The 13,371-nt window shown below is 49.0% G+C and overlaps 1 protein-coding gene across 1 annotated transcript in view; it reads left to right on the top strand.

Moving 5' to 3' along the window:
• The window catches only part of PNPLA7 (patatin-like phospholipase domain containing 7), a 66,631-nt gene that overhangs the window by 13,472 nt on the left and 39,788 nt on the right, over positions 1 to 13,371 (top strand). Inside the window, exons 10-12 of the mRNA XM_010837557.1 lie at positions 11,559 to 11,687; positions 12,168 to 12,248; positions 13,123 to 13,240. Coding sequence (XP_010835859.1) covers positions 11,559 to 11,687; positions 12,168 to 12,248; positions 13,123 to 13,240 — 328 coding nt within the window. The remainder of the gene's footprint in view (positions 1 to 11,558; positions 11,688 to 12,167; positions 12,249 to 13,122; positions 13,241 to 13,371) is intronic.

The raw sequence follows: 13,371 nt of genomic DNA, 5'->3' as shown, positions 1-13,371 counted from the left end.
CGTCTCGGTGGGCGGTGTGCGGGGAGCGGGCCCGCCTGCGGCTGTCCCCCAGCCGCTGCGGCCCCCTCGGCCCGGGTCCCCGCGGGCTGCTGTCGTGTCCACACAGTGCCCCCGGGGCAGAGAGCCGGGAGGCGGGTGTTTGGAAAAAACAAGTGTGTACTGGGTTAAATGGTCATTTGGAAGGACATCATTTTTGCCTCACCAAATGTGTATTTGTGATTTAAAATTCTTTTTATTTGTTCTTATCAAAATAACCTGAACAAATTCCAGAAATGGTTTTGATGTTTTGGGAAGCGCAGTTGTCTGTCCCACCACCTCCCCCAAGAAAGGCCGCTTCTAGCTCTTTCGGTCTGCTGGCTACAGCTGCGGCTCTTGCTGTTTTATGATTCTCCTGTCTCGATTTTGTTTTGACTTGCCGCTGTAGAAAATGCCCTGCTTGCCTCACCATCCTGCTCCTCTCATCCCACCTTGTCGGCGTCGTTGGCAGCTGAGCCTGTGGAGCCTGGGTTAACAGTTGCCTCACTTTTGGTCGCTTGGTTTTCTGTGCGTGGCATGCACTGCTGTCCTCGTCCAGGGCTCCGTGAGTCGGGCAGCGACCTCCAGGTCCGCAGGCTCTGTCCCCCTGTGAACTTCTGGGCCACTCGGTCCAGCCCCTGCCCCTGCCCCGGGCAGGGCTTCTTCCTTCCTGGGCAGGGCTCCCACCTCCTCTCCTGATCTGCCTGTTCAGGTGAAGCAGATCTTCTGTTGCTTCCTGAGAAGTGTGCAGGGAGGTTGGGTTTTGAAACCTACAGACCTAGAATTGTCTTTATTCTGCACTCCCTTTCTCTTTCTATTGAACTTTTAAGGAGATTTTGTTAACTTTATTTTCCAGATCTCCCATTGAAATTTTAATTTCTGTCATCATTTTTTTTAATAGAAGTCTAGTTGACTTAAGTGTTGTTTTACTTTCACACATACAGCAAACTGATTCAGCAATATGTATATTATGTATATACTTTTTCAGATTCTTTTCCATAATGGTTTATTACAGGGTATTGAATGTACTTTCCTGTGCTATAGAGCAGGTCCTTGTTGGTTACCTATTTTAAATATGCTGTTGTTCAGTTGCTAAGTCACGTCCAACTCTTTGTGACCCCAGGGGCTGCAGCATGCCAGGATCCTCTGCCCTCCGCTATCTCCAGAAATTTGCTCAAATTCATGTCCATTGAGTCAGTGATGCCATCCAACCATCTCATCCTCTGCCTCCCCCTTCTCCTCTTGCCCTCAATCATTCCCAGCATCAGGGTCTTTTCCAGTGAGTTGGCTCTTCACATCAGGTGACCCAAATATTGGAGCTTCAGTTTCAGCATCAGTCCCTCCAATGAATATTCAGGGTTGATTTTCTTTAGGATTGACTGGTTTGATCTCCCTGGAGTCCAAGGGACTCTCAAGAGTCTTCTCCAGCACGACAGTTCAAAAGCATCAATTTTTTGGTGCCCAGCCATCTTTATGGTTTAACTCTCACATCCATACATGACTGCTGGAAAACCATAGCTTTGACTATATGAGCCTTTGTTGACAAAGTGATGTCTCTCTGCTTTTCTTTCAAGGAGCAAGCATCTTTTAATTTCATGGCTGTAGTCACTGTCCACGGTGATTTTGGAGCCCAAGAAAATAAAATCTGCCACTGCTTCCACTTTTTCACCCATCTATTTACCATGAAGTGATGGAACCAAATGCCATGATCTTAGGTTTTTGAGTGTTGAGTTTTAAGCCAGCTTTTTCACTCTCCTCTTTCACTCTCATCAAGAGGCTCTTTAGTATCTCTTCACTTTCTGTTGTTAAGAGTGCTATCATCTGCATATCTGAGGTTATTGATATTTCTCCCAGAAATCCTGAATCCAGCTTTTGGTTCTTGCAGTCCAGCATTTTGAATGATGTACTCTACATATAAGTTAAATAAGCAGGGTGACAATATATAGCCTTGAGATACTCCTGTCCCAATTAGGAACCAGTCCATTGTTCCATATCTGGTTCTAACTGTTGCTTTTTGACCTGCATACAGGTTTCTCAGGGGACAGATACGGTGGTCTGGTATTACCATCTCTCTAAGAATTTCCCACAGTTTGTTGTGATCCACACAGTCGAAGGCTTTAGCATAGTCCGTGAAGCAGAAGTAGATGTTTTTCTGGAACTTTCTTGCTTTCTCCATTTTCCAACGAATGTTGACAATTTAATTTCTGGTTCCTCTGCCTTCAAAACCCAGCTTGAACGTCTAGGAGTTCTCAGTTCATATACTGCTGAAGCCTGGCTTGAAGAATTTTGAGCATAATTTTGTTAGCATGTGAAATGAGCCCAATTGCAAGGTAGTTTGAACATTTTTTGACATTGCCCTTCTTTGGGATTGAAATGAAAACTGACCTTTTCCAGTCCTGTGGTCACTATTGAGTTTTCCAAACTTGCTGGCATATTGAGTGCAGCACTTTCACAGTACCATCTTTTAGAACTTGAAATAGCTCAACTGGAATTCCATCACCTCCACCAGCTTTGTTCATAGTGGTGCTGCCGAAGGCCCACTTGACCTCACACTCTATGATGTCCAGCTCTAGGTGAGTGACCACACCACTGTTTATCTGGGTCATTAAGACTTTTTTTTATATAGTTCTTCTGTGTATTCTTGCCACCTTTTCTTAATCTTTTCTGCTTCTTTTAGGTCTTTACTGTTTCTGTCCTTCATTGTGGCCTTCTTTGCATGAAATGTTCTCTTGGTATCTCTAATTTTCATGAAGAGATCTCTAGTGTTTCCTATTCTATTATTTTCCTCTATTTCTTTGCACTGATCACTGAGGAAGGCTTTCTTATCTCTCCTTGCTGTTCTTTGGAACTCTGCATTCAGACGGGTATATCTTTCCCTTTCTCCCTTGCCTTTCGATTCTTTTCTTAGCTATTTGTATACTCTCCTCAGACAACCACTTTGCCTTCTTGCATTTCTTTTTATTTGGAATGGGTTTGGTCCCTGCCTCCTGTTGAGTTCAGTTCAGTCGCTCAGTTGTGTCTGACTCTTTGTGACCCCATGGACTGCAGCACGCCAGGCCTCCCTGTCTTATTATCACCAACTCCCGGAGCTTGCTCAAACTCATGTCCATTGAGTTGGTGTTGCCATCCACCCATCTCACCCTCTGTCGTCCTCTTCTCCTGCCCTCAATTTTTCTCAGCATCAGGGTCTTTTCAAATGAGTCAGGTCTTTGCATCAGGTGGCCAAAGTATTGGAGTTTCAGCTTCAACGTAAGTCCTTCCAGTGAACACCAGGACTGATCTCCTTTAGGATGGACAATGTCACGAACCTCCCTATGGTTCTTCAGGCACTCTGTCTACCAGATCTAACTCCTTGAATCTATCCGTCACCTCCACTGTACAGTCATAAGGGATTTGATTTAGATCATACCTGAATGGTAGTGATTTTCCCTAAAGAGCTCATGATCTGAGCCACAGTCATCTCTCTGTCTTGTTTTTGCTGACTGACTGTATACACCTTCTCCATCTTCAGCTGCAGAGAATGTAATCAATCTGATTTCAGTATTGCCCATCTGGTGGTGTCCATGTGTAGAGTCATCTCTTAGGTTTTTGGGAAAGGATTTGTTATGACCAGTGTGTTCTCCTGATCAAACTTGTTAACCTTTGCCCTGCTTCATTTTGTACTCCAAGACCAAACTTGCCTGTTATTCCAGGTATCTCTTGACTTCCTACTTTTGCATTCCAGTCCTCTATGACGAAAAGGAAATCTTTTTTTTTTTTTTGGTGTTAGTTCTAGACGGTCTTGTAGGCCTTCATGGAACTGGTCAATTGCAGCTTCTTTGGCTTCAGTGGTTGGGATATACCCAACCACTGAAGTTGGATTTGTATTTGTGGTATTTACAAATACCACAGTTGGATTACTGTGATGTTGAATGGTTTGCTTTGAAAACGAACAATCATTCTGTGGTATTTTAAATATAGTAGTATGTATTTGTTACTCCCAAACTCCTAACCCCTCCGCCTTTTCCCTTTTCCATGTCTGTGCATCTGTTTCTGTTTGTAAATAAGCCCATTGGTGTCATTTTTTTGATTTCACATGTAAGTGATGCCATACGATATTTGTCTTTCCCCCTCTGAGTTCCTTCACTTAGCATGATCTTCTCTAGGTTCATCTGTGTTGCTGCTAATGGCATTGTTTTGCCCTTTCTTATGACTGAGTAATACTCTGTCTGTGTGTGTGTGTGAATACCGCACACTCCACATCTTCTGTAGCCGTTCATCTGCTGATGGACATTTAGGCTTCCCATGTCTTGGCTGCTGTGAACACTGGGGTGTGTATGTCTTTGCTAACCAGAGTTATCTCCAGATCTTTGGCCAAGAGTGGGATTACTGGATCATATGGTAGCTCTATTTTAGTTTTTAAGGAACCTCCATATGGTTCTCCATGGCAGCTGCACACTCGCATCCCCACCGACAGTGTGGGAGCGCCTGCACACTCCCATCCCCACCGACAGTGATACGGTTCCCCATGGCGCCTGCACAGTCGCCTCCCCACCAACAGTGTGGGGCTCCCTTTCTCCTGTCGTCATGTTTTTTATTTCGAGAGCTTTTTTTTCCTCTCAATATTTTTTTTACCGATGAAGTAAGACGAGATTTTCTTTGCTCCCTGTGTCACCACTGGCTTTTCTGAGTTTCTTGACTCTGCTTGTTTGCTTCCCTCTCTCAGATCTGGGCCTGTCGTGTTACCAACAGCCCAGTTATGTGAGAGGGAAATCCACCTCTGACCTGGCTACACAGCCAGTGCGTGTGAACTGTGGAAATGTGTGGTGCTCGTTTATCTTGTACATGGAGTCTTGCACCTTTTGAACACTTTCCTCCAGTCCCACTGCCCCATTGTTTTAATTTTTACAAATGTGTTATGAAATATTTCAGATATATACAAAAGCACAATGCAGGAAGCGGGTGTGTCAGCTGTCAGCAGGTGAGACAGTGATGGCCCTGTAGCTCAGGGTGGCTGTAAGCTCTCAGTACCTTTCCGCTTCTCTCCACCCTTTCCTAGGAGGCAGCTGCTTTTCTGACTTGCCCTGATATTCTACAGAGTGTGGTATAACTGCCGTGACCAGCTCGCCGGCGGGGTCGTACTCTGCACGGTTCTGCAGCGCCCTGGTCTGTGGGGGTTACCATCCCTCCATGGAGACGTGTTGTTCCAGTTCCATTGTCTGCTCGCTACCCTTTGATCTGCTCGTTGTTCGCTGACGAGCTTTTGTGACTATTTCCCATGGTGGCCAGTGCCACAGGAGACATTTGTAGACATGTGTAGGTGTGTGCCACGCCTGTGCACACTCCTGCAGCTGTCTCACCTGTGCTTTTAAGGTTTCTTGGTGAGGTTGAGGGCAGTATTTTCCTAAGTAAACAAGTCCGTTTGAGCTGTTTTTAGTGTCAGCTGTTGAGTTGTCATTTTCTCTTCCCACCCTGCCCTTAAACACACAGACATACTCACAGATACAGACACACACACGCTTTTCTCCCTGATTCTGGAACTGATGAGAGTTGCTGTCTGTTAGGGCTTGTGGGGGTGGGGTTGTGGGGATGTCCGCCCCTGTTTCCCCCGGGGTCTCCTGGCTGCTTGGCTCCCTGGTGAGTGCGAGACATGCCGCCAGCACGGGTCTTGTAGAGCTGGCCTGGAGACGGAGTGAGGTCGCGTCTGAGAGCGACCCTCACCCCTGTCAGCCCACGCGGAGCGCGCCTGCTCCCCACAGAGCAGCCAGTGCTGCGTGCGCATCGAGGGCCGAGCCGTGACCTGGCTTGGCCTCTGCTGCTGCCTCCCGGGGCCTCTGGAGCTGGCCCCAAGGTCCTGTGTTGGACGCCTGGCAGGTGGCTGCTCTGTGTTGCTTAGGGCTCCTGCTTCTTGTGGTGTGGTCGTGGATCTTTTATGGATCAACCTCCTCTCTTTTTCTTATTGTTTTGAACTCAAAACTTTTTGGTTTTTATGGGTTTTTAAAAATTGAATTATAGTTAGTTGATTTACAATGTTGCATTAGTTTTAGCTGTGCAACAAAGTGACCCAGTTATACGTGTGTGTCCCTTTTTCTAGATGCCTTTTCCTCGTAGGTTATTGCAGCCTTTTGAGTATTGCTCCCTGGGCCGCAGAGTAGGACATTGCTTTATCTGTTTTGTACATAGGAGTGTGTCCGTGTTAACCCCAAGCCCCTGCTGTCCCCCTCCCCCATTTCCCCTTCTGCAATCGTAAGTTTGTTTTCTATGTCTATCTGTTTTCTGTGAGTCTTGTTTCTGTTTTGTAAACAAGTTCATTCGTATCATTAAAAAAGAAATCCCACATATGTGTGGGATTCATCCACATGATAAAGTCCGTGATATTTGTCTCTGACTGACTTTACCTAGTAATCCCTGGTCCGTCCATGTTGCTGCAAGGCATTGCTTCACTCCTATTTTGTGGCTGAGCAGATTCCACTGTGGGCTTCCCGGGGGGCTCGGTGGTAAAGAATCAGCCTGCCAAGCAGGAGACACAGGTTCGCTCCCTGGTCTGGGAAAGTCCTCTGGACAAGGAAATGGCAACTCACTCTGGTATTCTTGCCTGGGAAATCCCATGGGCAGAGGAGCCTGGCAGACTGCACTCCTGGGGTTTCAAAGAGCTGGGCATGACCTGGTGACTAGGCAACAACAGCAGTGCCCACTGTGCGTGTGTACCCACAGCCTCATCCACTCGCTTGTTGATGGCCGCTGAGGCTGCGTCTGTGGCCTGACTATTGTGAAGAGTGATGCTGTCAACATTGGGGTGCATGTATCTTTTTGAGTTTTGGCTTCTCTGGATTCGTACAAGGACAGCCTTCTCTGTATAAAGGATCTGAAGCAGGCAGAAAGGACTTCAAGGCAGAAGTGATATAACTAAGCCCAGAACACACCGAGGACCCCTTGAGCCAGAGCCCAGTGTTCCCGACCAGCAGGGCTGTCTGGAGGAAGGGGCATTTTCCATGTTCACTCATGGACAGTCACGTCAGGAGACTGGACATTCACTCGGTTTTATCTTTGTGAGTTCTTGTTTGCAGGGCCTTGCATACGAGTAAAGCAGGGCTGTCCAACAGCAGCAACAGTGAGCCTGACCACACGGGTGTGCTGCTCTCTGTGGCAGTTTATCAGGCTTCTTCATTCTGGCTTCCAAAGAAGAGAGACATTGAGATTTTATTTTTAATAAGAATGAAATAGAATTCCAGTTCTGCTGTGGCAGAATGATGCTACCATAGCCTCTCGCTCCTGCTGATTACAACAGGAACTCTGGGTAGAATGCAAAGCAGGTACCCAGGAAGCTAAAAATAAAAGTGGGGAGATCGCAGGTGGGAATTGAAAACAGGAAAAGCAGCCCAAGAATGGTCAGTTCCCTGGGTTTCCTCTTCTGTCTCAATACTCTGCCTCAGAGCAGCCCAGTCTTGGGCTCTCTCAGTATGGGAGAGAGTGTGCATGGGTCTTGAGAGTCTCAGGGCAGACAGAGAGCAGCATGGCACAGGCCAGGCACGGCCATGAGAACCAGGCTAAGATGCAGCCTCAGCCTCAGCCCAGGTTTCAGACTGAGGGGCGTTGGTGCCAGCGGAGCCAAGCACTTGAGGCATCACCCAAAAATCAGAGATGCTGGCACCCAGCCCCACACAGCAGTGGGATGAGGCAGGAAGTAAGACAGAACTTGTGGTTTGAACCCAGTCAGCTTGCTAAAAATGTCAACATTCCCCAGAAAATTGGAGCCTAACCCTAGATCAGATCAGATCAGATCAGTCGCTCAGTCGTGTCCGACTCTTTGCGACCCCATGAATCGCAGCACGCCAGGCCTCCCTGTCCATCACCAACTCCCAGAGTTCACTGAGACGTCCATTGAGTCAGTGATGCCATCCAGCCATCTCATCCTCTGTCGTCCCCTTCTCCTCCTGCCCCCAATCCCTCCCAGCATCAGAGTCTTTTCCAGTGAGTCAACTGTTCGCATGAGGTGGCCAAAGTACTGGAGTTTCAGCTTTAGCATCATTCCTTCCAAAGAAATCCCAGGGCTGATCTCCTTCAGGATGGACTGGTTGGATCTCCTTGCAGTCCAAGGGACTCTCAAGAGTCTTTTCCAACACCACAGTTCAAAAGCATCAATTCTTTGGCACTCAGCCTTCTTCACAGTCCAACTCTCACATCCATACATGACCACAGGAAAAACCCTAGATACATCAGTAATAATGTTGTCATCAATTAATCATCAATTAAATGGTGATCAGTGTAGATAGAAATACCAATATCCAGCACATGCTGGCTTTATAAAACTACTATAGCTATAAAAACTTAAGTAGATTAAAAAGAAAACAATATGATAGACTATATCATGAAAACTCAAAACCGAAAGGCTGCATTAATGTTAGACAAAGTAGACTTCAGACCACAGAATGTTTCTGGGGTGAGGTATACCACTCACCAAGAAGATAGAGCAACCCCAAATGTGTGTTCTCCTAAGAATGGAATTTCAAAAGTGGAGCAGAAACTTATAGATGTGAAAGGAGAAATGGATCCCTAGTTATAGCTGATGACTTCACTCTTTCAGTAATCAGTAGGATAGGTAGACGGAAAGTCTACAGAGATGTAGAAAATCTAAACAGCACCATCAGCCTCCTTGCTTAATTAAGTGAACATTTATTGAACACTCATCCCAACAATAGCAAGTACATTCCTTTCATGTGGACATGGGGCACCCATAATACATACTGTTAATATATTGAGTCTTAAAGCAAATGGTAGTAAATGTCAGCAAATTTGGAAAACAGTAGTGACCGAAGGACTGGAAAAGGTCAGTTTTCATTCCAATCCCAAAGAAAGGCAACGCCAAAGAATGTTCAAACTACCCTACAATTGTGCTTATTTCACACACTAGGAAGGTAATGCTCAAAATCCTTCGAGCTAGGCTTCAACAGTACATGAATCGAGAACTTCCAGATGTGCAAGCTTTATTTAGAAAAGGCAGAGGAACCAGAGATTAAATTGCCAACATCCGTTGGATCATAGAAAAAGGGAATTCCAGAAAAACATCTCCTTCTCCCTCATTGGCTGTGCTAAAGCTTTGACTGTGTGGATCACAACAAACTGTGGAAAAATTCTTAGATAGGAATACCAGACTACCTTTCCTGCCTTCTGAGAAACCTGTGTGCAGGTCAAAAAGCAACAGTTAGAACCAGACATGGAACAGCAGACTGGTTGCAAATTGGGAAAGGAGTACATCAAGGCTGTATGTTGTTACCCTGCTTATTTAACTTATATGGAGAGTACATCATGTGAAATCCTGGGCTGGATGAATCACAACCTGGAATCAAGATTGCTGGGAGAAGTACTAACAGTGTCAGATATGCAGATGACACCACTCAAATGGCAGAAAGTGAGAAGGAACTAAAGAGCCTCTTGATAAAAGTGAAAGAGGAGAGTGAAAAAGCTGGCTTAAAACTCAGCATTCAAAAAACTAAGATCATGGCATCCAGTCTCACCACATCATGGCAAATAGAAGGGGGAAAATGGAATCAGTGACATATTTTCTTTTCTTGGGCTCCAAAATCACTGTGGATGATGACTGCAGCCATGAAGACATGCAGACACTTGCTCCTTGGAAGAAAAGCTATGACAAATCTAGACAGCGTATTAAAAAGCAGAGACATCACTTTGCCAACAAAGGTCCGTGTAACCAAAACTCTGGTTTTTCCAGTGGTCATGTACCAATCTGGGCTTCCCTGGTAGCTAAGCTGGTAAAGGATCTGTCTGCGATGTAGAAGACCCCTGTTCAATTCCTGGGTCGGAAAGATTCCCTGGAGAAGGGAACAGCTATCCACTCCAGTATTCTGACGTGGAGAATTCCATGGACTGCATAGTCCCTGGGGTCGCAAAGAGCTGGACACGACTGAGCAACTTTCACTTTCATGTACCAATACGGGAATTGGTCCATAAAGAAGGCTGAGTGCCAAAGAACCAATGCATTTGAACTGTGGTACTGGAGAAGACTTTTGAGAGCAAGTGTCTTGGATAGCAAGGAGCTCAAACTAGTCAATCCTAAAGGGAATCAACCTTGAGTATTCATTGGAAGGACTGTTGCTGAAACTGAAGCTCGAATACTTTGGCCACCTGATGCAAAGAGCTGACTCATTGGAAAAGACCCTGATGCTGGGAAAGACTGAGTGTGGGAGGAGAAGGGGCGACAGAGGACGAGGTGGCTGGATGTCATCAGTGGACTTGACTGGCTCAGTGGACTGGAGTGAGCAGACGCCAGGAGGTAGTGAAGGGCGGGGACCAGGCAAGGCTGCCGTCCACGGGGTCGAGAAGTGTCGGAGCTTCAGCATCAGTCCTTCCAGTGAATACTCAGGGTTGATTTCCTTTAAGATTGACTGGTTTGATCTCCTTGCAGTCCGAGGGACTCTCAAGAGTCTTTTACAGTTGGAAAGCATCAGTTCTTCCGTGCTCAGCCTTATGGCCGGAGGACAGGTGCAAATTCCCAGCCAAGATGCAGGCAGAGGCGTCTTCGTCTCTCGGGTAACTGACGTGGGTGGTAACTGACATGGTGGTAGGTGTGAGCGCCCCGCTTACAGGTCAGCCCCCACTCCAACTCCGACTTTAGCTGCGGTTTTGGTAAATAATTCCACAGTATTTAGCAAGGAAAATGAAAGCCTTGTTCACACAAAATCCGGTATGGAAATATTCATATTAGTTTTATCTGTAATTGCCAATACTGGGAACGATCCAAATGTCCTTCACCTGCTGGATGCATAGGGCTTCCCAGGTGGCTCCGTGGGTAAACAATCTGCCTGTAAGGTAAGAGACACAGGCAGTTGTGAGTTTGATTTCCAGTTCAGGAAGATCCCCTGTAGCAGGACATGGCAGTCCACTCCAGTATTCTTGCCTGAGAACCCTGTGGACAGAGAATCTGGCGGGCTACAGTCCATGAGGCTGCAGAGTCAGATGTGACTGAAGCGACTGAGCATGCAAGCATGCATATGCTAGGTGCGTGAGGAAACTGATGCAGCCGTAGAACAGGCTGGTTCTCATCAGCAAACAGCACAGACTCCTGGTATACCAACAGCATGATGACCCTCAAGTGTGTTGTCTCAGTGGAAGGAGCCTGGCCCTGTGTGATTCCGCTTATGTGATACTTTGACAAAGGAAAACATCAGTTCAGAAAAAAGCTAGTGGTTGCCTGGAAGCGGCACTCAGAGGAGAGGTGGTGGCAGGACTCAGAACTGCAAGCCAGAAAGGGCCAAGGTCACTGCCCAGGAATGATAACAGACTGAAAAAGTCAGCTTTGCTGTCGAGCACCCGCCAGTTCCCAAGTGGCGCCCAGTCGGTCCTTGGCCACCTGCAGCTGCGCTGGTGGCCAGGCAGGGCTCCGCAGGCTCGTTGGGTGGGTGATCCTGGCTCCAAGTGGCCTTGCCAGAGGCCTAGGAGAGCGGGGAGCTGAGAGCTGTGATGCTTGAGGCTGCATGAGGTCTAGGGGGACCAGGCTGTGCATCTTGGGGCCGGCCGGCGCGGGCTGACTGGGGCTGTCGTTGCAGGGCCACGCCGCGCCGTACAAAACTGTGTCCGCCCGCGCTGCCGTCCCCTCCACCATCCTCCGGCTCCCGGCTACGGCTTTTCAAGGAGTGTTTGAGAGATACCCTGAAACGCTGGTGAGGGTGGTGCAGGTGAGCCACTTTTCCAGGCAGTCTGTCTGGTGCCCTGGCCGTCTCAGGGAGGGGCCCAGGGTCGAGGCCCTGAGTATCTCATCATCGGTTTACTGAGTCCCGGGGCCACAAGACAGGTCCACAGTAGTGGAAGTGACTTCACTGGCAGGACTGAGTGCTGGCGACATGGGGTTCAGGGTGAGTGTCGGAAGAACTAAGATTTTTTTTTAAAAACTTGTAATACATATTTTGCTGTAAAAATTAATATTGATAGCTTCAATGAGGTCTTCAGATTACCTACCATGTCCCAAAAGAACTCTTGTTATTATTAAATGTCTTGAAGTAATTTTAGAAACTTGCAGAAGCAATGCAGGTTCCTTCTGGCCCGTGCCCACACCTTGCGTGCGGGTTGGGTTGTCTCCACCAGGGGCTCTCCGGCCCGCGAGGTCGGCTCAGCCCTTGGGGAGGCCCATCCCGCTCAGCTGGCCCGTCTCTCTGCAGATCATCATGGTGCGGCTGCAGAGGGTCACCTTTCTGGCTCTGCACAACTACCTGGGCCTGACCACGGAGCTCTTCAATCCCGTGAGTGTGCCGGCACCCACCACGGGTCCGCGGGACAGCCGCTTCTGCCTCAAGGGGCGGGCCAGCACGCAGGCCGGGGTGAGGTCTCCTGGGGCCCAGTGCTGAGCCTGTCCCGCCCGTTGGGTCTTGGGGGCTTCCTGGGGATGCACTGCCTGTCTGTGGGCCCCATGCCCACACGGTTGCCCTCCAGGAGGGCCTGTGGTTTGGCCGAACTCCGCTTCTCTGCTCCCCCTGCTCTGTGCACGTGGCTGCCCTTCCAGCTCCTCACCCGACCTGCACCTAGACGACCCCCACCAGCGGAGTTGTGCCCCCTGCCTGCCCCTTGCCCTGGGCCCCTCCTGAGGGCCCCTGGGGCAGCGTGCCCTGCCCTCGACCCTGCCTCAGTTGAGGCCAATGGATTGAGCTGATGGCTTTGGGGTGGGAGAAGCTGCTTCGCCCCCTCAGTTCTGGTGAGCGGTAAGCATGACGTGGGGGCCAGGGGGTCCCAGAGCCTCGTGAGCCACACTCCGGCGGGCCCGTGGGCCTGCAGGCTGAGCGGGTGTTCACTTGGCCTCCACACCGCACTTGGGAACGCTCCCGGTTCTCACATCTCCCTTTGCTGATACGTCAGGGCGTATCCTATGTTTCCCGCGTTATTTCTCATCTTAATGAAGCGTATTAAGGTTCTGACAGTTTTGACACTGTTTAAACATGATGGAGTTGGCAGGACAACAGCAAGCTGGGCCTTTCTTGCCTTAAACCCTCCTCTTTCTGCGTCGCCGGTGCCCTGGTTGGTTACTGCCTCCCTTCCAGTTGCCGAAGCCTGGTGTCTCCCCGCTCACAGGAGGCTGCCCCGGGAGCGCTCCTGAGGCAGCCCTGCCTTTCCCCATCTCAGGAGAGCCAGGCCATCCCGCTCGTGTCTGTGGCCAGCGTGGCTGCCGGGAAGGCCAAGAAGCCGACGAGCTGCAATCCGGAGGAGAGGCCACCTCGGCCCCAGGAGCCCTGCGGCCCAGGTCCTGCCCGCCCCGGGGCCAGCCTCCTGCCCTCGGGTCACCACCTGTCCCCCCCAACACACATCCTGCCCCCCCACTCCTCCTAGGAGGAAACCAGCGGGCCCCCAGCTGTGCCCTCTGAGCGCTCAGGG

The sequence above is a fragment of the Bison bison genome, unplaced genomic scaffold (genome assembly GCF_000754665.1).
Source record: "Bison bison bison isolate TAMUID 2011002044 unplaced genomic scaffold, Bison_UMD1.0 scf7180017845859, whole genome shotgun sequence".
Taxonomy (NCBI): Eukaryota; Metazoa; Chordata; class Mammalia; order Artiodactyla; family Bovidae; genus Bison; species Bison bison.
This window is presented reverse-complemented; position numbering and strand designations above follow the sequence as displayed.